Source organism: Eubalaena glacialis, chromosome 5 (assembly GCF_028564815.1).
Source record: "Eubalaena glacialis isolate mEubGla1 chromosome 5, mEubGla1.1.hap2.+ XY, whole genome shotgun sequence".
NCBI classification, from domain to species: domain Eukaryota; kingdom Metazoa; phylum Chordata; class Mammalia; order Artiodactyla; family Balaenidae; genus Eubalaena; species Eubalaena glacialis.
In genome coordinates this window covers 119,456,663-119,480,453 of record NC_083720.1, presented here as the reverse complement: position 1 = coordinate 119,480,453, position 23,791 = coordinate 119,456,663, and the positions used below count along the sequence as shown (strand labels likewise).

At 40.2% G+C, this 23,791-nt stretch overlaps 1 protein-coding gene and 1 non-coding gene across 2 annotated transcripts in view; one reads left to right on the top strand and one right to left on the bottom strand.

Annotated features, from left to right (window-relative positions):
• Nucleotides 1–6,444: 6,444 nt before the first annotated feature.
• The window catches only part of EDNRA (endothelin receptor type A), a 60,482-nt gene continuing 43,135 nt past the window's right edge, over nucleotides 6,445–23,791 (top strand). Inside the window, exons 1-2 of the mRNA XM_061191616.1 lie at nucleotides 6,445–6,732; nucleotides 10,964–11,453. Of these exons, the coding sequence (XP_061047599.1) occupies nucleotides 11,034–11,453 (420 nt within the window). The 5' untranslated portion in view covers nucleotides 6,445–6,732; nucleotides 10,964–11,033. The remainder of the gene's footprint in view (nucleotides 6,733–10,963; nucleotides 11,454–23,791) is intronic.
• Nucleotides 16,643–16,749, bottom strand: LOC133092847 (U6 spliceosomal RNA). Its single transcript, XR_009701198.1, has one exon. It is a non-coding gene; the product is annotated as a U6 spliceosomal RNA (small nuclear RNA).

Here is a 23,791-nt window from a genome sequence, read left to right as displayed (position 1 = left end):
ATAGAGCCTAATCAGTAAATACCTACATACTTGCCCCCAGCCTGAGCTAGTGACTGTTCTAGTCTTTAGATCAGAATGGCTCTCCTACAATAGTTTACCAAGGGACTTCCCTGGTGGTCCAGTGGTTAAGACTCTGCCTTCCAATGCAGGAGACGCAGGTTCAATCGCTAGTTGGGGAACTAAGATCCCACATGCCACAGGGCAACTAAGCCCATGTGCCACAACTACTGAGCCTGCGTTCTAGAGCCCTCACCACAACTAGAGAGAAGCCCTCGCCCCACAATAAGGAACCCTTGCGCTGCAAGAAAGGATCCCGAATCCTGCAATGAAGATCCCATGTGCTTCAACTAAGACCCGACACAGCCAAATAGATAAATAAATAAATATTTTAAAAAGTTTATCAAAAGGAAGACCTCTGCCCATGAAGGTACTTAGCCCGAGGGTCTAAGAGGGCCATGACCCTCTGCTGATTTACCTGGTAACCGATGAGTCAATTCCCCCTATAAGTAGTAGTCTCCCTATTCCTCCCAGGAGTGAAGATTGCTGCCGTGTCCTGCCTGCTGTCTGCTGTCCACGGTGGCGTATCACTCCAGGACCCTTTTGCTCAGACATGTAAGATTCCCATCTATTAAACTATTGATGTCTCTTTCGCTGACTCCAGGCTCTGTCTTCAGTCTCAAGGCTGGGCAAGTACAGGGCTTGCAGGCCTGTGGAGAGCAGCCCAATGCACCTCTTTTCACTGTCTCCTTCATTCAAGATCAGGCTTTTTGTTTGTTTGTCTTCTTTGATTGCAAGTGCAACCCACAGTTCCCAAGCCCACATCAGCCTAAGGAACATTCAAGAGTCAGAGTCATAATGACCTCATGATAATACCCATTTTGGCCTGTCTTCACTAACAAACTCTGGAACCCTCAGGCCCCTTCCTTTTTTTTTTTTTTTTTTTTTTGCCTCACCGCGCAGTGTTCAGGATCTCAGTTCCCCAGCCAGGGATCGAACCCGCACCCCCTACAGTGGCAGCACAGAGTCTTAACCACTGGACTGCCAGGGAAGTCCCAGGCCCCTTCCATCTTGTTAAGGATTCCTGCTGCAGCATCGACATTAAACTCTGCTGTGGATGGTTGGTCTCCTCTGGGCCAATGCAAGGCATCAGATCCCCTTCCAGCTTTCACCTTGTAGCTCCTCGGATGCCACTGGTCTCCTTGGCCTTAGCCCTACTGCTATGACACCTTCCTGAAGTCAGCCAGGTTGTCACGTCATGCTGCTTATTCTGCTTTACCAGTCACCTCACAGACAAACAAGGAAGGAAGAAATGAAAGTAAAAAGATCTATCATTTACTGAGCTCCTGTTATGTGCCAAGACTTCAGGTACTTTTTTACTCTTCTTTTTTTTTTTTTAACTCCTGTCATTTTTGTTTCTGCTTTGGTAGTTAAAAGTAAATTATATCTCCCCTAAAAGAATCTCAAAAAGATAAGACCATTCTTCTATATGCCCCAAATAATGACATTTAATTAACTTAGTAATTTCTTAATAACATCTAATACCTAGTACAAATCTAAATTTTCCCAGTTCTCAAAAAAAATGTCCTTTATAATTGGTTTCTCCAAACCAGGATCCAATCCAGGATGGTGTAACTGGTTGTCGTGCTCCTTTAAGTCTCTTATAATCTAGAAAAATATCCCTTTTTTATTGATTAATTCACTGAAGAGTAAAATGTCATACTTTCTGGATTTATCTATTTGCTTCTTCATGGTATTTGTTTAACTTGTGTGTTTATCTGCTATCTTTCCTGGAAACAAGAATAGCTAAAGTCTTGATTCAAGTTAAACATTTTGGGCCAGATGGAATATGTCATCAGAGGACACCTAATATCTGCTCATCCAGTCATTAGTGATGCTAAGATTGATTTTTCAGCCCTCCTATGAGGCCACCAGCAGTTTATAAAACACTGGGCTACGTAACTATGCCTTCCATATATTTTGATGAGATACCCTGCAGTCTTGACCACCAGGTGCAACATTGTTGCAGTGAGAAAACTTTTAGAATCTTCAGCAACCCCTCTACAACCTAGCATTTTGGAATACTTCCTTTTGGAAACAAACTGCCTATGGTGAATTTTAATTAAAAATGGACCTTCAAATCACAAGGCTTGCTTTTTCTTCTCCAGGTCAGTGATGTTCTCTGCCAATAGTGAGTCTCAGCCATGATACTGCCCAGTGCTGCAGTGACAGGTTCAGGATTTGGTGTACACTTCCCCAATCTCTCCACCTTTCTTCTCACAACCGGCTGTCCAGTCTTTCTTTATCTCTGTGGTTCTTCCCTGAACCCGGCATGTTTTATTGCCCCCAGGGAGCCTTAAAGTGAACACAACATTCCTAGCAAATACTGTGCGATTCAGATCCTTTATTGCAGTTCAGATATGAGGAGCTAAGGAATTAGCGATTGTGAAATGGATCTGCACATTTGAATCAAGAAACTTAAATTCATAAGAATATTTGCCCCCAAGGACACATGAAAATTTGGCTTTTAAGTGGTATCTTGAGTACTTCTTAATCTTCTGCAATTATTGTTCAGGAAATCAATAATGATAATGTGATGCTGAGAAAAACCATTGTAAGTACCATTACAGTAATGCTGCACTTAATGAGCTGCATGAACTAGAAGTCAAGTGTGATTGAGAAAGTCTCCCTGAAACCCAGAAGACCTGCAGATTGCTTCCAACCCACCTTTCAGGGAAAAGAAATAACCTTTGGAAGCTGAGTTGAGAAACTTAGTCAAATATGTGAATTATATGTTCATTAGAAGTACAAAGCAGGGAATACAATAGTGAGGCAAGTATTTAAAGTCTTGGCTATAGGGAGAGGGGTTACTGGAGGTAGTTAATTTGAATGACAACTGGTTTAAATCCGCTGGAGTCATTTTCCCGAAAGTAAAGCGGAGAAGATGAGAAAATAAATCTTCAACAACTAAAGTTCATGCTGTTCTCGCCTAGAATGAGGCAACCCCAATGTCTTACAAAGGCAGATCTATGCTGGTGATGCACATAAACATATTTGTTTATATCTGAAGATCTTTCTCAGAAGAGACAGAAAACTGTTTTTATGTACTTATAGGGCCGATCAAAAGGTAATATTATGGGGAGGCAGATTTCATCTTAATGTCAGGAAGAATATCTTTTATTGTGGTAAAATATACTTAAAATAAACTTATTATTTTAACCATTTTTCAGTGTATGGTTGTGACAGTAAGTACATTCACATTGTTGTGCAACCATCCTTACCATCCACCTCCAGAACTTTCTCATCACCCCCAACTGAAATTCTGAAACCCATTAAACAATAAACACTCATTCCTCCCTCCCTCAAGTCCCTGGTAACCATCATTCTACTTTCTGTCTCTAAGATATTGACTATTATTCTAACTACCTCATATAAGTGGACTCATACAATAGCTCTCCTTTTGTAACTGGCTTACTTTACTTAGCATAATGTCTTCAAGTTTCACCTATGTTGTAGCGTGTATCAGAATTTTTTTCCTTTATAAGGCTGAATAATATTTCAGGTTACATATATATACCACATTTTATTTGTCCATTCATCCATAGATGGACATTTGGGTTGTTTCCACCTTTTGGCTATTGTAAATAATGCTGCTATGAATATGAGTATATGAATATCTGTTCAAGTCCCTGCATTCAGTTATTTTGGGTATATACTCAAAAATGGAACTGCTGGATCACACAGTAATTTTCTGTTTAATTTTTTGAGGAACTGCCAAACTGTTTTCCACAGCTGCCGCACTATTTTACATTCCCACCGGCGACACACATGGGTTCCAATTTCTCCACATCCTTACCAGCACTTGTTTTCTGCTTTTTGATAATAGCCATCCTAATGAGTGTGAAGAAAAGACTTTGAATAATTAGACCTGCACCACAGTGGGATGGGCTGTCCCAGGAGGTAGAGGCTGATAGATGTGCTCTACCAAAGACTGAATAGACTGCCATGTTCAATTGTGCAAGTTGTACTGTCCAAGTGTGTCTGGTCATAGGGTGAATGGGGGCTAAAAACCAGCACATGTTTCACATGCCAAGGTTTGAACCCTGGTGTAGGACTTTTTCTTCCCTGAAAATATTGTCAGCTTGCCAAGTCATGTGCCTAAAGGGGCACCTTTTTTAAATGCAAACAAAGGCACTTATAAAAGCTATTAATTATTCTGGCTGACTCTTCAACGTGAGGAAGCTGTAGATAGAACAGATTAATGCACGGGGTAATACCCAGTCCATTGGACTAGGTGACTATTAAGGTCCCTTTCAACAGTGGTATTCTGTGGATCTCTTTGATAGTATTACAAAATGCCCCTCCAATCCTCTGACACGCCTTGCATTGACAGGTGAAGTCTGTATCCCCTCACCTTGAATCTAGGATCTGTGACTGCTTCACTAATAGAATTCGCAGAAGTGACACTATATCAGTTTCTAGGCCCAGACTTTAAGAAACTGGCAGCTACCATTTCCTGTCTCTTGGGACACTCCTTCTTGGAACCCAGCCACCATGCTGTGAGGAAACATAAACCACTCTGTAGAGAGACACACACAGAGAAAACCCAACACTCATTACCAGGAAAGCAAACTATCTTGGAAGTGGAGACTCCAGGCCCAGCAAAGATGACAAGCTGTCCCAGCCAAGTCCCGCCCAAATTGCAGATTGATGACTAAGGTATGTTGTTTTAAACCACTACCATTTTAGGGTGATTTTCTTTAGCTGCAGCTGATAATCAGAACAGTCTGTAATATAATGTGACCAGTGCTCCAAACTCACATTTCCACAATGTGTCTCATACCAACAATGCATTGAAGGACTCCCAGGCAAGACCTTCTCTAAGGAGCCCTTGATTATATTTTTCCACAGAATGTTCTAGTTTTATTCTTTTCTTGATATTGAACATTTACTCAGGTTATTAAATATTGTCTCATATTGTGATTTTATCAAGGTATAGTTAATTTACAATATTATATAAGTTAGAGGTGTACAACATAGTGATTCACAATTTTTAAAGATTATACTCCATTTAAAGTTATTATAAAATACTGGCTATATTCCCTGTGCTATATAATATATCCTTGTAGCTTATTTATTTTATACGTAGTAGTTTATACTTAATCCCCTACCCCTATCTTGTCCCTCCCCTCTTCCCTCTCCCCACTGGTAAGCACTAGTTTGTTCTCTATTTCCATGTGTTTCCTTTTTGTTATATTCATTAGTTTTTTTTTTTTAGATTCTACATATAAGTGATTACCTACAGTATTTGTCTTTCTCTGTCTGACTTATTTCACTAAGCATAATACCCTCCAAGTCCATCCATGTTGCAAATGGCAAATTTTTGTTCTTTTTTATGGCTGAGTAGTATTCCATAATATATATATATACCACATCTTCTTTATCCATTCATCTATTGATGGACACTTGGGTTGCTTCCATATCTTGGTGACTGTAAGTAACACTGCTATGAACACTGGGGTGCATGTATCTTTTCGAATTAGTGTTTTCCGTTTTCTTCAGATATATACCCAGGAGTGGGATTGCTGGATCATATGGTAGTTCTATTTTTTCGTTTTCTGAGGAACCTCCATACTGTTTTCCACCGTGGCTGCACCAATTTACACTCCCACCGACAGTGTACAAGGGTTTCCTTTTCAAGGGGCCTTGATTTTTTCTCACCTGTCAGAGGCAATGGCCTTTGTCCCTCATCTCCTCTCCCACGACCCCATTTAGGATAAACTCTCTATGGTATAGACATGCTGAAACCCACCTTCTGCAGCATCTGCATCCTCCCTGTTTGGATTTCTTGAGGAATCATAGGTTTCTCGGAGCCACATACTGGACCCTTCCACAATCTCTCCAGGGGCTCCTGCTTTGCCCTGGGCCAGTAGTAGGTAGCCCTGGGGTGCTGGCTTCAAGGGGCAAGATAGAAACAAAACGTCCTTGATCCAGTAAACTGCTGTCCACGTTGGCTCTTTCACTTGCTATAAGCTTAAGAGGGAATGTACAAGACAAGCAAAGGGGCAGGGAACACAGAACAGAAACCTCGCTCGGACCCTGACTCTGCAGTCGCTCCCTCCAGATCAAATCTGCCTGCACTTACTGGGAAAGGAAAGTTTTCTCTGCAAGGCCTTCCTCAGTTCTGAGTCTTGTCTGTTAAACTACCCTCCTCCTCGATCACCGTCCCCTCACCACCACTTTCATTTCAGGAAGGAAATAGTTAAAAAGACTCCTACCCTTCAGGGCCTGGGAGGGGGCGGCAGCCTAGTGCTTTATAGTGGCTGCATCCCTGGAGGGCTGGAAGGTTTGGACATTCTTGCCGCCCTAGAGTGGAGTAGAAGGTCTGTGGAGCTTTGGGAGAAGGGGAGGACAGACGGGAGGCGCGTTCCGCCGGAGTTTTCCTTTTCTTGCGAGCCCTCGTGCGCGCGCACAGTCATCCCTTTGGTCTGGCGATTGCGGACGGGAGGTGGAGACGCTCCATCCCACCGGGTGGCCGGAGGCGGGCGGCTCGGGGAGGACCTCCCCAGAGAAGCCGTGCCCAGGAAGTTTTGCGAAGCGGAGGCAGCGGTGCAGCCGGGGCCGCTGCCGCGCCGGAGCCCGGGACACTCGCCACCCACCCTCGCCGTCTCGGCTTCCTCTCGCCCAGGCGCCGCGCGCGGACCGGGCAGCCGTCCGCGCCCGCCGAGCTCCACGGTCGGTGCAACTCTTTTCCTTTAGGGGTCCCGAGCTGGGTAGGGGAGACGCCGGCGGGCCCTTCGGTCGGGAGGAGAGGCGAGCCTGGAGCGTTGTAGCCCGGCGCCTGCACCTCCTGCACCAGGGCTGGCATCACCTGCCCGAGGGCGCGAGGCGGTGCGGGCGCCTTCCTGGGCGGGGTGCGCTCCGGGCACGTTGGGGGTTTGGGAAACTGATCCAAAGCGCCTCAGCCTCCCCAGGCGGGCGTCGGATTTTTAGTCAAAAGAAAACCAGCAGTTCTCCCCGGGTCTCCCTTTCCCCCAGGTTTGCGAGAACTTTGTGGAACCTCACGCCCTTGTTGTTGGCTCAAGAGCCTACTCGTGAAGTTTGCCCCGCAGCCTGCTTCTCCTCCCGCACGCCCGAGGCATGCCAAGGGTAGCCAAGGGCACTGGGTGTGAGGAACAGATGTGTCTGGAAAAACCCCAGGGCAACTAGTTTGGAAACCTGCCCGTGGAGGTCTGGGCGTTTTGTTCTGTGCCCTCCTTTCATGAACACTTGTCGCCCTTCACGTGCCGAGAACAAGGGCTGTTTCCCGATAATCAGCCTCCGTTTACACCATCCTAATGGCGTTCCGGGATAGACCTGACGGCGGAGGGGGGTGAGCTGGGAGGCATATTAAAGTCAGGCGTTGTCAGTCAGGAGAGTTACTAATTTCTTACCCACCGAGAAAAACCCACCAAAAAAACTTATTTCGAAGTTCCTAGTTTATTTGGTTTTTTTCTCCTCTTGTAGATATTTATGACTCCTCCCACTCCCTCTGTTTTGTGTTAAGTAATTGAGAAACACCTTGGCAGTCATTTCATGTAAATTACCTGCTCTAAACTCTTGCCTTGTGGGTAAGGTCGGAATTTCCAAATTGCTAATTACGAGTGAACTTTGATCCTGAGAGTCTGAGATGTTAAACTGTTAAAGCACAAAGGATTCAGTACTCTTGCTTAATAATAGCTTTTTTAAAAAATAAATTTATTTATTTTAGGCTGTATTGGGTCTTTGTTGCTGCGTACAGGCGGGTGGGGGGCTACTCTTCACTGTGGTGCAGGCTTCTCATTGTGGTGGCTTCTCTTGTTGCAGAGCACGGGCTCTAGGCACGCAGGCTTCAGTAGTTGCAGCATGCGGGCTTCAGTAGTTGCAGCACGCGGGCTCAGGAGTTGTGGCTCGTGGGCTCTAGAGTACAGGCTCAGTAGTTGCGGTGCACGGGCTTAGTTGCTCCGCGGCATGTGGGATCTTCCCGGACCAGGGCTCGAACCTGTGTCCCCAGCATTGGCAGGCGGATTCTCAACCACTGCGCCACCAGGGAAGCCCTTAATGATAGCTTTTGAACTCCAGCAAATCCTTAGACCCCAAATATGAAGAATGCTGAATCTATAAACCACATCCTTCAGGTCTGAACCTGAGGTGCTTCACTAGAGCTATGACTGATTATGACTGATGATCTGAAGCACAGCGTGACTTAGAGAAATGAGCTATAGACTCGTCCTTGGAGGAACATGCATTTGAAAGGGTTTTTTCCTTTGGTTTTGTATTTTTCACCCAATGATGACATGGCAGCCACATACCTTTGCCAGGTATCCCTTAGTTCTGCAGCTTCATATGTGTAGAGAGCTGAAAGAGATGTCTTCAGAAATGATTTCTGTGGTGGCGTCATTGTTGGAGGAGAAAGAAAGTGGTTTTCATGGTAGCTGGCGCACACTTTGATAAGAACCCACAGATTTGATAAGACTTCTCAGCTCCTGCGGTAATCAGCTCACCAAGCAAACCAATGTGCTGACGTTCAAACACGAGTGGTACTTTTGTGAGTGGTGTCAACCCACCATAGATCAGTTCACGAAATAGCCTCCTAGCAGACTCTGATGGGCAAAGAGCCATTCCATTTCTGGAAAAGGCCTTCTCTCTTTTACTTTTAAGAAAACTCTTTCTGAAGGTTCATTCCTATTGGGTAACTGGGAGGATTTAGTCATTAAACAGCACAAAATATTGAAGGATTTCCTTTTTCCCGTCTCTGATCTGAAGGGGAGGATGACAATATGCTTTGTTCTTAGAGTTCTGGTCTCCACGGCGGAATGGAAATAGCGGCATTTTGTAGGTCTGTCAACGTTTGGTCAAATACTCCAAGCTGTAAGAAGCAGAAAAAAAAAAACCCAAAAAACTGCAAACTATTTATAATTAAGTCTAGGCAGAACTGTATGCCCAGTATGCCCCTAGCTTAGAAAAATTGATATTTTAAGACTTGACTGAGTCAAGTCTTATGAGCAAAGTAGAGTGAGGTGTTTTACCTGTCCTGCCATTTCTTGGCCACAAAATTGTGACAACTTCTTCAAGGCTCAGTTTCCTCATGATATTGTCCCTGCCTACCTAGAGCTGTAAAGCTCAAGTCAGACAACAAATACTGTATATAATAGATTACTACTATACGTAAAATGTTATTATTAATTCAGGTTCCTGGGGGGAAATCTCTGGGGAAGGCAGAAGTATGCAGTATTTGCACCTTATATTTATTTTAGACCTTCTGTACAACTTGAATAAATCTTATTTCATCCATATATTGACTAAGCCCTAAACTTTGTTGATAACCAAGATAACTGTCAAAATTCCTAAAAGTTCATATCAAAATTCATATCAACCATGAATAGACTCAAAAGGACACAATTCTTAAAACTTAAACTGTGACCTGGGTGTATTCATCATACACACACACTACATCATAAATGAGCTTATGGCCTTCATTTAAAGATTCACAAAAATTCACAGAAAATATACAAAATATTAAAATGGGAAGGGCCGTTTTTATTTACCTTTAATTGTTGTGTTACCACCAAACTCCCTCATTTTCCCAGCATCTTTTCTTCAAGTAGAAACCTAGACTTCCTGAACAAGAAGCACCACTTGCTCTCTGCAAGTGACTAAAACAAAACAAAACAAAACAATGAAATGGTCTTTTGAAAATATCTAACCAACCTCCAAAGTCTATTGCTTCTTCAAAAAGCTGGAAACATTGTTAAAACACTTTAGATGCTAAGAAGTCATGAGAATGAGAGACAGTACGGTCTAGTGGTTAAGAGCTCAGGCTCAAAGTCAGACTAACCTGCCTTTGAATCACAGCAGCACCACACCAGCTATGGCCTTGACAAACTACTTGACCTTGTGTTTCCCTGTGTTTATAATGGAACCATGTATCTGCTCCAGAGGGTCGTTGTATGGATTAGAGGGCATCACGCATGTGAAGTGCTCAGCACGGTGACTGGTCATAATCAACGCAGCTATAAAGGATGTTTAAAGGATGTATAAAGGATGTTTGGAAAACCAAATAGTATGCCTGGCCTGAGAAAGTCTATTACTCCTAGTTTCATTCATTGGCAAATATCCTGATAATAATTTCTGACGAATGGAAAAGCAAAAAAACTCCTGTCAGAAGATGTTGATTCTACACAGTAATCATCCAGGTTTTCAATAAAATAAATATTTTGTCTTTATCAACTATCTCAATTTTAAATGACTAAGATTGTTAAATGTATTGATGGTGTTAATCAGAGTTCTGTTTTTAAATGAACATTTCATAACACTTCAAATGGCTGCCTGAGCTGCATGTTATTCTCATGTTCATTATTTGCCTTTGGCAAAACAGCACACATGTTGGAATACTGAATTGTTAATTACAGAATTTGGTGACTTTATGCCTTAATACTACATAACTTTCACTCAGCATATAATGTCTTTTCTCTTCCATTAATAAGTAAAATATTGTTATCTCAACTCGTGAAGATTTTTTGTAATTCAGGCTATCAGCCTAGGTGTAATGGAGAAAAAACAAATAACTAAAATATTGTTATCTCAACTCGTGAAGATATTTTGTAATTCAGGCTATCAGCCTAGCTGTAATGTAACTTCTTCTCTACTACTTGAAGGAAAAACTGCCATGTCCTCATATTATAATCTAGATGTAAGTATAGCTATGGACAAAAGTGAGAGAGACAGAGACAGAGACAGAGGCAGGATACAGAGATATAACTTGCCCTAGTAGAGCTTTGATCTTTTCTTCTTTTGTTCTGCCATGGGGTAACCTGACACAGACATATCTTATTTAATTACCAGATATGTCCTACTTTTTAATTGAAGCAGTAATTATCATTGACTACAATCTTATCGGCAGCTGGATTTTGTAACCAAAATTATTTTTTCTCTTTTCTCTTTTCAGGTAGAAAAAAAAAAAAAAAGAGGGTGTCAAAGCCAAAGAATAAGAGACCTTTCCTCAAATTTGCGTCAAGATGGAAACCTTTTGCCTCAGGGTGTTGTTTGGGTTGGCGCTGGTTGGATGTGTCATCAGTGATAATCCTGAGAGCTACAGCACAAATCTGAGCACCCATGTGGACGATTTCACCACTTTTCGTGGGACAGAACTCAGCTTCGTGGTTACCACACATAGACCCACGAATCTGGCCCTCCCCAACAATGGCACAATGCACAACTATTGCCCACAGCAGACTAAGATTACTTCAGCTTTCAAATACATTAACACTGTGATATCATGTACTATTTTCATCGTGGGAATGGTGGGGAATGCCACCCTGCTGAGGATCATTTACCAGAACAAGTGCATGAGGAATGGCCCCAACGCACTGATAGCCAGCCTTGCCCTCGGAGACCTTATCTATGTGGTCATTGATCTCCCTATCAATGTATTTAAGGTAGGAAGTAACCACAAACGCATTTGCAGGTTGGAACATACACTCTGATTCCACAGTTGAGAGAGGTGCTGCAGAATTTTCTGTCCTTTGGAATTTCAGTCTGTGTTTTTACTGAGAGCCATCTCTGCTCTCTTAAAACTGGGTAACATTTGAAATGTTTATTGTTTGTTCAATGTGACACTGATTTTCTAACTTAATTGTTAACAAAACAGTATTTCAGGGATGACTCTTCAAAGTCATGGTCTTGCATGAATGGGATTCTCGTGCCAGCCCTGAGCTTGCTGGGTAGATGGGCAATCTGGGGAAGATCACTGGATTTTTCTGACATTCCATTTCCAGGGTAAGACCTGCTGAGCCCAAAAAGTACTTAAAATAAATTTATCTTCAGTTTCGGTTACCTTTTCAATGTGATGCTATTCGGAAGCCCGATATCCATAGTATGGCTTGAAATGAGAAGGGCTATTTTATTTTGACTGTCTGGATGATTGAAGGCAAAGGTCATGCTGGCTTCCGCAGTTAGGGCAACTGCAACTTAGGGATAACGGGTGCACGAGATGGCAGGCCAGTGGTGACCTCATTGAGCAGCATTACTAAAACTGTTTAAAACGGGCATCAGTTTACTGTTGCCTCCCGCATTGCTTCAGCTTACATTCATGGAGCACCTACTGTGTGCCTGCTGCAGAGCTAGGCAACAAGGATCCAAAGACAATCAAAGTTAGGGCCTGAGTAGGAGAGGAAGAGAACTCACCCGCTGTTGGTGTGATCACCTTGTTCTAGGGACTAGTTAGTACCAAAACAACTAAAGCCAAAAGGAATTAGTTATTCCATATTTGGTCTAGTGGTTGTGTGGGGGAAATTGCTGCAAGAATTCAAGTGAGCTAAAATTCAAATGAAATTTCATCATCTGCGTCAGATGTTTTAGAATGTCTTTATTCCTAGCACAGGGAAAGCACTTTCCTCAGCCTTTAGTTTTTTGTCTTCTATGTATTATCTGTAGAAACAAAACTCTTCTGAGCAAGAATATTCTGAAATATGACTTGAAAGGGAAAGTTTGTCAGATGAAGACATGATTAGTTTTAAGTGAAATAGTAGCATCTTGGTTTCAAGTAGATACACTCCGACTGTGGTGAAATGATACTAGCCTACCAGAAAAAGCAGTGGTCTAACCATAAAGATGAAAACAATGATGAAAATTTTGAACATTACAAGGAAAAATCATCTCAAAATTACTCCAATATGCTGTTTGCAAAATTGGGGAAATTAGACAACAAATAAAAATTTAAGGGACTTCCCTGGTGGTCCAGTGGTTAAGATTCCACCTTCCAATGCAGGCCAGTGGTGACCTCAGGGGGCATGAGTTCAATCCCTGGTCGGTGAACTAAGATCCCACATGCCGCGTAGTATGGCCAAAAATTTTAAAAAAAGAAAAAAATTTTAAATCACATACCATCTCTTTCCACAGAAGAGCATGAATACATGTGTTTTCTATTTGAACTCAAAGCAGGATTTCAGAACCAAATTAGGAGGCAAAATTGAAAATATGTAAATAATTTTAAATATTTAGCATATGCTACAGAACTTTTTTCTTTTCAAAAGTTTTTGATTTTCTCTTAGTGAAATATTACACGTACTCAACACGACTTCCTCGGGACATCTCTCTTTAATAAGAGATTTGAAAATGTTGACATGACTCATTCACAATCACGGTGCGGAGTATTAAACATTGATTGTTCACACTTGCACAACTAGTTAACCAACCCATTATGGCTCAGGAAAATAACATAACCGTCTCTGATTAATAATTCCCATTTGACCATGTGCAAAAGCAGCTTTTGACATAACCATAACTGCTGAGAAGGAGACTTGCTTATCTCTTTGAGGTGCTACCTGCTATTCACAAGACTAAACTTCATTTCTATTCCGTAGCAACATTTTAAGTCAGATCATCTGAAATATCTCCAAATTCGGTGAAAATTCCAATAAAACTTTGTTTTACATTCATACAGCAATGGGCAAAAACTGACACTTCCTTATTTGACCTTATGATTCTTCCGTCTTGGGAATCCAATACTTCATATACCTTATTGTAGTTCTCAACAATGTGGACAGTTTGATGTGTTTTTTCATAGCAGGAGTACATTTGTATAATTCCTGTTTTTCTAAAACTCATGTAATGAGTCCTTTAACCAACATTAATTTTAGAAAGTAAACCTTTGGGGTTAAAAAAAGAAATACTCTTTAGTCATTTCAATCTTCTTCCAGAGGAAAAGAGAAAAGCATTGGAGCGAACAGAAAAGCCTCACAATATTTGAGCATTATTTCTACTTCCTCCTGGCAGTCCATTCCTCTAGGTTAGGAAACCATAAGATGTTACTGTTTCTCTGACTTCTGCCCGGGAGAGTCAAGAGAAATCCTTCTAAGCAATGTGTGCTCTAGGTCCTCATGCCTTTTCTCCACAGCTGCCTCCTGCTCTGAGTCTGATTCTTTGGAGTCTCATATATCAGACCTGTGGATTCCTCTGACCATGTCAAGCTACCTCTGCATTGCAGGGCAAAGTAGTAGCCATCCAGTCTCACTTTACCATTATGTTTAGGTACTGATGAAAAATGCATAGACTTGAAGAACATTCTATTAAAGGGATGCATGAAGCTTCTTTATCTCCCCTATTATTAGAATTAGGTTGAAAGAAGAATGGTTTAAAGGATCTGCTATGTTTGTCAAAGAAAGATAAGTTTTCAAATCACACAGGTCGTTGTGCTTAACAATTCTATCAATTGCTTTTAGACTCAGTTTTAAGGTGTCTCCAGAGGGAGAACGTTGCACTGAGCTAGGTTAGAGTCAGAGTGAGTGAAAGTAGTGTGAAGATTGCATCTTGGGGCAAGTGAGACTTGCTGATTAGACTGTAGTAATATTACAAGAAAAAGGAGAGCACATGATAAAGTGTTCTTTCTATTCACATTTTATTATCTTTCTCTCACTTTGAAAGAGTTGTACTGAAACTGTTTCATATATTGATATGCTGTAAAACACAACTGAAAATCAATGCAGCAAGTATATCAGATGGCTAGGCTGTTTCTGTTCTGTCATTATCCCATGCAGCTAGTGCTAGGTAGCTTTGGACCGTCTGTGGGCATGGAAGAGGGGTTCACTACACATCTGAATTTCCAAGTTTCGTAGTTGATCTCTATAGCTTCAGGATTTCTTCTGCCAGGCTGTACTGGACTTTGCTTGTACTTATCGAGTGCTGCTCTGCTCAGAAACCCCCAAGAGCACCTGCTTCTTACTGGTTCCTAACACACATGTGCAGCTCTTGTCCGAATGTCATCACTACCCCTAAGTAACATTCTCTGCCCTAAATGTCATTCTCAGAGAGGCTGGATATAGACACCGAATTGCTGTTGCTGAAGCATGTACAGATCCTAAATTAAAAAATGAATTAGGTCTGGAGTTATATACATTTCATAGAGAAGAAATAACCCAGAAGGTGGAGAGAAATTCCTCTAGCCCTTGCTTACACTCGTGCACATGCGCACACACACACACACACACACACACACACACACACACACACATACATACACTACCCGGTGATAAAAATCGGACAGTCTGAGACAATAAAATGTAAAACAGAAGGAACCAAAAGATGCAAATAAATGCCAATTACCTCTGTGGTTTTCAAATGGCAATGTTAAAGAAACGGTATTATTTATCAAAGGATTACTCTAATTTGGAATTGTGCAAAAAACATATCATTAATTTCATGAGCAGACTGACAAAACCAGGAGAGAGGAAGGAAAAGGAGTTAGTAGACCCTTTCAGATGTTCACACTTGTAACCTAAACTGATGATAGATTCAATTTGTCAAGAAATTACACTATCTGATATCCTGAATTTTCAAGGAATGCAAAAAGTTAGGCAAGTAGATTAATCTGTATATAAAATATTTACATTCATTACAATGGCAAAATAATTAAAGCATTGTATCTGTGTTTAGAATCCAAAAATGCCCCCCAATGACTAAATGCCAATATAGATTAGAAGTATAGAATTTAATAATCATATTCTTTAATGATTTATTTATGCCCTAGAGTGTCATCTATAGGGAGATGGGTTTTAATTTTGAATAGAGTGGAAACCCTAAAAGTGGTGTTTGTGCATGGGTGGGCCAAAGCTTGGTGTCATGTGCTTTCAAGATAACCGTCACCCAGATGTGCACACGGATATGCCCATAAACCACTGCACCTTAGCCTCTTAAGTAGAAACAGAAGTGTGGAGAAATATATGTAGGAGAGAAGTAGAATGGAGAGGATGAGAATGATGGCCATGGGAAGAGAGAGGCAGTTGAGTCCAGTGACTTGGCATAGAAATGTCGGCACAGCAGGGAGTTGGAACCAGTGACGTCATAGATAATACTGTAGATGAATAATGTCTCCACTTAGTGTGTGGGGTAAAGCAGATCTCTGAGAACAAATGAAGCAGCCAGTGATACATACAGTAATCAGCTGTTGACTACTTTAGTCCACTCTAAGCAACCACCTCTTCCTGAGGACAACGATGAAAAATAAACAAAATTTCTGTATGAAATTATCAGGAATATTTTGCAATGAAAAGCCAAGATTCCCAATATGTTGCTCTGGCAGAGGATCTGAGCAATGTGGAAACCAGAGACATTCACACAAAGCCAGTTTATCTCCATATTCACACAGCCTTTGACATCTTGTGCAACTGGGATCCATCCTGTTGGGGCAGCCATACAAAAGTTGTTTCTTGACACATCAAATCACAACATAGAAGTTGTATGCCTCAAACATAGTAGCTGTTCAATTAATGCTTTTTGATATGATTTAATAAAATCATATCAAAAGGATATGATTAAAATTAACTTCTTTTTTTAAATTGAAGTAGAGTTGATTTACAATGTTGTGTTATTTTCTGGTGTACAGAAAAGTGATTCATTTATATATATATATTATTTTTCATATTCTTTTCCATTATAGGTTATTACAGGATATTGAATATAGTTCCCTGTGCTATACAGTAGAACTTTGTTTATCTCATTCTGTATATAATAGTTTGTGTCTGCTAAACCCAAACTCCCGGTGCATCCCTCCCCCACTCACCCTTCCCCTTGGCAACCACAAGTCTGTTCTCTATGTCTGTAAGTCTGTTTCTGTTTCATAGATAAGTAAAAAATATGGGAACACTTCACAAATTTGCATGTCATCCTTGCCCAGGAGCCATGCTAATCTTCTCTGTATCATTCCAATTTTAGTATATGTGCTCCTGAAGGGAGCACTAAAATATACTTGTAATCAGATTTTTCTGAGACCTTCAAATTAAAATATTAATGATGATGATGATGTTGATTTGTCAGAGGGATTCTTCGTTTACAGGCAACGCACAGGGTATTATCTGTGGTCTGCATATACTACTCCCCCAAGCTGATCCAATTACACACCGTTGCATATGTGATAGATGTTTGCCTTTTACTCATCATCAAGCAAATAAAAACAGGCCTTTCTCAGGTATTCCAGTAATAGCGCTATAATCGTAAAATTAGGTATAGAAACTGTATTCCCTGAATTTTAAGAGAGAAAATGTGTCCCTTCACCAAGCTCTCTGTCCCTTGAAGGTGCATTGCACTCCAGCTCATCGTGTCTTGTTAGATAGCTCTGACCCTGCCTCATCTCCAGGCACCTCTCTCTTCATGTTTTTCATCTACCCCTCTTCACTCCAGCTAACCAAGAGTACCAAGATGATCCTTCTACCTTGAATATTTTCCCTCATGCCTTCTCTGGCTTATTCCACTTTATTCTTCAGATCTCAGCTGAAGCATCTCTTTGTCTGGCAAGTATCCCTAACGTAGACTAGGTCAGTGCCTTTCTCATGTGCTCCCATGACACCCTCTAGTAACCCCGTAAGAGCATCTAACACACGCTCTGTTGTCCCTGCCAATTCGCTTGCCTGTCTGCCCCACTAGACTGCAAGTCCCCTGAGGCACGCTGCCATGATTCTCATTTATCATTGTATCTCCACATCCAGCACTGTGCCCAGCTTTCAAAATATTTGATGCATGAGCAAAATACTCATTTTGCTCAAATACTCTATTTGCCTCTATAAGAATGTTTTTCTCCCATGCAATTCCAGATCTAAAGGCAGACTTGCTTTTTGAATTTACTGAATCTCTACTTTTTTCCTGCAAACCAAGGATGTCTCAGGGTCCATAAATCTGAAAAATCTGTCAACTTAGAGTGACACATAACAGGATTGTTTTCCCCTTGTCCCTTTGTCTTTAGAAGTCAAGAGTTCTTGTTCTATGGTTCCGGAATTATATTGTTTAATTTCCTCTCTCTCTGGTACATATAACCAATTGAAGAGTCACTTTTCAAGATTTCTGTGCAATATGCATTCTTTGAGCATAGTTGTAATTGTGGTTTTGATTGAAATATTAAACCTACAAGTGATTTGGAATATCAAAATGAACATTCATATCACAAAAGATTTTAGTTACTCTTTAGAGAACAGGAAATATGTTGATTTTCTAGCATGGCTAAAACACAAGCACATTGCAAAAGTTCATTATGCTAACCAGCTGACTTAAGGATATATGTACATATAAAATAACAGAGTGATACATTTATTACCCAACTTGCTGTTTGTTATAAGGAAGTTGCTGTCTGGAAAGGCTTCAGAACCCTCTCCAACTCTACCTCCCCTCTGACTTTTCGTTTCCTGTGTCTGGGAACCTCATTGCTTTCTCTCATGGTCCTGTTAAGTAATTATTCTCATGTGAGGTTACTGGGCTAACCCTCAGCATTTGGTTCACAGCACAGTTATTCCCGTTTCAGTGATGGGGGATGGAAACCATCCGTAACTGCAAGATCGTTCCCATGGCTGAGGAGGGAGAGATGGTTTCAGTCCCCTTCTCATTAGGAAGGTGTTGGGCTGTATAAAGCATCGTGGCTGATGATATTCCTCCATCAAACAGTTCAGATCACAGAAGAGGTTGCTGTATTCTAAACTTCACTTAAATAGTGATGCATAAATGTTTTACTTTTGAGAAAAGAATTTTCACATATACACTGTGTGTGTGTGTGTGTAATGTTGCAGTAATTCCAGCATTCTATGCCGTAAAAGCAGATGTCCTGGCTATTTTATTCTGAAATATTTCTATAGTGTCTTTATCTTTTGAGTTGCTAGCATGTGAGTGTTATTTTTTTATTATCATACAAAGTTTATACAGTTCGTATAAAGCGTGTGTGAACTAAAATGAAAGAGGTATGAAGTTTACTGTCTCTGAAGTTGATTTGAAGACTAGAGTGGTTAGATAAGGAATGTTCTAAGAAATTCTGTCAAAATAAATTTGATATACAGCCAGAAATTCTACAACTGCTTTCTGGGGCTACCGTATTCTCTTGAGAGCTAGAGTAACTGCTTTCTATAGCTACAGTTTTATTTTTAACTAGGTCTAGTTTTTCTTGGAAAAACTTTCCTACAATATAAAGTTAATAGTTGAAATTAAACTCAATAATAGAACTGAACGTATCATTCAATGTTAATATTTGATAGCCTTATTTTTAAATTTGAACATCAAAGATTTTACAAAACCACATGCTCTAAAATGTTTATTTAAATTTGGAAGGTTTGAAATCCCCAGTGCTCTTGAACTCAAGAAGAAAAATCAAGTGTGCCCTCAGATTTAATACCATTTTTGTGGATGTGCAAATTTAGAGGTTACTTTGTATAATTTAAACTTCTCTAAAAGTTTCATCCACATTTTTTGCCATCATGACTTACTTGGAGACTAGGATAGATAACAGAATCTACTCAAATCATGCTTCTCATAACACTTATCTTAAACACGGGAGTCCTATTATTGGGTTGGCCAAAAAGTTCATTTTGGTTTTTCATAACATCTCACGGAATAACCCAACTGAACTTTTTGGCCAACCCAATGTTTTTTAGATCAGATTTTATACTAGAAAGTAATGCGGATGGTCAACTGATTGGCCATTTGGTTACTCGGTTACATCAGGTCTCTCTTCTCTGAATGTTCTTCATTTATTCATTCATAAATATTTATTGAGCTCCTACTATATACCAGTTACTGGGGAAATAGCAGTGAAGAAAAACAATCATCCTTGTCTTCGTGGAGTTTGCATTCTAGTAGAAGAACAAGACAACAGGCAAGTTAATAAGTAAATATATAGTATGTGAGATAACTGCTAAGGAGAAAAGTAAAATAGGGAAGAGAAATAAAAGAAGAGGAAGAGGGTATTCATCTTATTGTGAGTGGCTGAAGAAGAACTCAGTACAAGGTGACGTTGAATAAAAACTAGAACTTAAAAGGAGCAAACCATGCTACTATCCAAAGTGAGAGCATCCAGCCAGAGGAAATGGCAAGTGCAAAGGCCCAGAGGCAGGAATGTGCCTGGAGGGTTAAAGGAGCAGCAAGGAAACCATGGTGGTTGAGTGGAAGGAAGAGAATAGTAACAGATGAGGTCACAGGGATACTGGGGTAGGGCAGGTGATGGGGAGAAGCAGATAACGTGGAGCCTAACAATAGGTGACCATATAATTTATTGTCCAAACCAAGATGCTTTGAGAGTGAAAGTAGACACTATCAATAATTGCATCTGGACAATAGGCATAAACCAAGACTCCCGGAAAAAATAGGAAGCGTGGTCACCTTATGTATACACCTTTATAAAGCCTTTAGCCTTTTTCTCTGAGTGAGATAGGAAGCTTTTAGAAGGTTATGAGCAGGACTACCCTGGTGGCGCAGTGGTCAAGAATCCACCTGCCAATGCAGGGGACACAGGTTCGAGCCCTGGTCTGGGAAGATCCCACATGCCGCGGAGCAACTAAGCCTGTGTGCCACAACTACTGAGCCTGCGTGCCTAGAGCCCGTGCTCCGCAACGAGAAGCCACCACAATGAGAAGCCTGTGCACCACAATAAAGAGTAGCACCTGCTCGCCACAACTAGAGAAAGCCCGCATGCAGCAATGAAGACCCAAAGCAGCCAAAAATAAATTAATTAATTTTTTTAAAAAAGGAAGGTTATGGGGAGATGAGTGACATGATCTGGTTTACATTTTAACAAAAACATGCTGGCTACTGTGCTGAGAAGCATTTCCTGAATCGATGAAGGAAAAATATGCAGTCTTAAAGTATGTTATGTATACCAATTTTTAACATGACCTAAAGCCTGATTAGTGTTTACTCTGTACCAAGCTAACTCACTTGATCCTCACAGTAAACTTATCCTATATGACTGTTGCCTGAAAATGAATAAACTGAGGCATGGTGTTTAAGGAATGTCCTCAAGGCTACACAGTTAGTGAGTTACACATCCAGGATTTGGATCCAGTCTGATCCCAGAGGCCATGCTGTTAGCTAAGCTGCCACACTGCTTCTCTTCCATATGCCTCATAAGGCAAACTTGATAGTCATCCAGATGTCCTCCCTAGTATAGAAATATATTTTCAAAGACTGTGTTCAAAAATAGTCATCCCCTTTTCTCTCCTGCATTAAACCCAATACTTCTTTACTTGCTTATTTAAGACAGAAGTGACACACTATAAAGGAAGATGTGTATGAAACAGAGGTTGTTCTCCAGAATAGCATTTATGTTGTAAGTCTTGCAGATTGCATGGGAACATCTGTCAAACACATTTTTGTATTCCATACTCATTGTCATGTTGGTGAGATCAACTGACAGAAGGGAGCCAGAAAATAAAATTTTTAAAAAATGAAAAGAAATGTTAAGTTCTTTGATGGACTGATTGCCTAGACATATACATCTGCTTATCTGCTCAGAGGAACACTTTTTGCCAAACTGGTGTCTCATCCAGTTATCACTGGAAAGGCTAGGCAATTTGTTGGCATGAGACAGAAAAATGAGTGCCTATGGCTATCCCAAGGTTTCGGTTGGGGTACAAACACCTGGTTTTATTGATAAAACTAAATGTTGCATTTCTAGATCTTCCTCCTTAGGAGTTGACCAGATGCATAGGAATTAAAAGGGTAATGTGAAAGCATAATGGATGACATTTGGGAATATGTCTCAAATGATATTTAAAAAGAAGCAAGAAATAAAATACCTAGGAATAAACTTAACCAAGGAGGTGAAAGACCTATACTCAGAAAACTATAAAACACTGATGAAGGAAACTTAAGATGATACAAAGAAAGGGAAAGATACCCCATGCTCTTGGATTGGAAGAATTAATATTGTTAAAATGGTCATACTACCCAAAGCGATCTACAGATTTAATGTAATCCCTATCTAAATACTCATGACATTTCTCACAGAAGTAGGACAAATAATTCTAAAATTTATATGGAACCACAAAAGACCCTGAATTGCCAAAACAATCTTGAGAAAAAAGAGCAAAGCTGGAGGTATCACCCTCCCTGACTGCAGACTATACTATTGTACAAAGCTACAGTAATCAAAACAGTATGGTACTGGCACAAAAACAGAGATACAAATCAGTGGAACAGGATAGAGAGCCCAGAAATAAACCCACACACATATTCAGTCAATTAATCTTTGACAAAGGAGGAGGCAAGAGTATAAAGTGGGAAAAAGACAGTCTCTTCAATAAGTGGTGCTGAGAAAACTGGGCAGCTATTAATATATGTAAAACAATGAGATTAGGACATTTCCTCACACCATATACAAAAATAAACTCAAAATGGATTAAAGACCTAAATGTAAGACCTGAAACCATAAAATTCCTAGAATAGAACATAGAATATTCTTTGACATAAATCATAGCAATATGTTTTTGGATTTATCTCCTAAGGCAAAAGACATAAAAGCAAAAATAAATAAATGAGATCAATTAAACTTAAAAGCTTTTGCACAGCAAAGGAAACTATCAGCAAAATGAAAAGACAACCTACGAAATGGGACAAAAGAGTTGCAAATGATATGACTAACAAGGGGTTAATATTCAAAATATATAAACAGTTTGTACAACTCAGTATCAAAAAAATAAACAACCCAGTCAAAAAATGGGCCAAAGACCTGAATAGACATTTTTCCAAAGACAACATACATATGTTAACAGGCACATAAAAAGATATTCAGCTTTGCTAATTATTAGAGAAATGCAAATCAAAACAACGAGATCACCTCACACCTGTCAGAATGGCCATCATCAAAAAGTCTACACATAACAAATACTGGCAAGGATGTGGAGGAAAGGGAACACTTGTGCACTGTTGGTGGGAACGTAAATTGGTGCAGCCACTATGGAAAACAGTATAGAGGTTCCTCAAAAACCTAAAAATAGAACTACCATATGATCCACCCCTGGGTTTATATCTGGAAAAAATGAAAATACTAATTTGAAAAGATACATGCAACCCCAATGTTCATAGCAGCACTATTTACAATAGCCAAGGTATGGAAGCAGATAAATGGATAAAAAAGATGTTGTATGTATATATACAATGGATTATTACTCAGCAATAAACAAAGAATGAGATTCTGCCATTTGCGGCAACATGGATGGACCTAGAGAATATTATGCTTTGTGAAGTAAGACAGAGAAAGGCAAATACTGTATGATATCACTTATTTGTGGAATCTAAAAAATAAAACAAATGAATGTATATAGCAAAACAGAAACAGGCTCACTGATACAGAAAACAAACTAGTGGTCACCAGTGGTTTGGGGGGAGATAGGGGCATTGGATTAAGAGATACAAACTACTATGTATAAAATAGATAAGCAACAAGGATATATTGTATAGCACAGGGAATTATAGCCATTATTTTGTAATAACTTTTAATGGAGTGTAATCTATAAAAATACTGAATCACTATGCTGTACACCTTAAACCAATGTAATATTGTAAATTAACTATACTTCAATAAAATAAAATAAGCTAGAAATCCTCAATTTAAAAAAAATTTACAATGAAATTTAATGAAATGGTTTCATTAAATCTGAAGCTATTTGAATAAGGAACTTTATTAACATTCCTAATTTTTTTTTTTTTTTGGCCATGCCACACGGTATGTGGGATCTTAGTTCCCCGACCAGGGGTCGAACCCATGCCCCCTGCATTGGAAGCATGGAGTCTTAACCACTGGACCACCAGGGAAGTCCCTAATATCCCTAATTTTAAAAGCAAACTATATTGAGCATGTTCAAAATATCCAAAATCATTCCTTTCAAAATATAAAAGGTAATGGGCACACATCTCTTTGCCAAATATTGAATAACATACTATGCCCCGTCCCACATGAGTTTTATGTCAGATAAAGTAATTCTGTAGAATGTCTGTATATTTTTAAAAATCTGGCCACTGTGAACTTTTA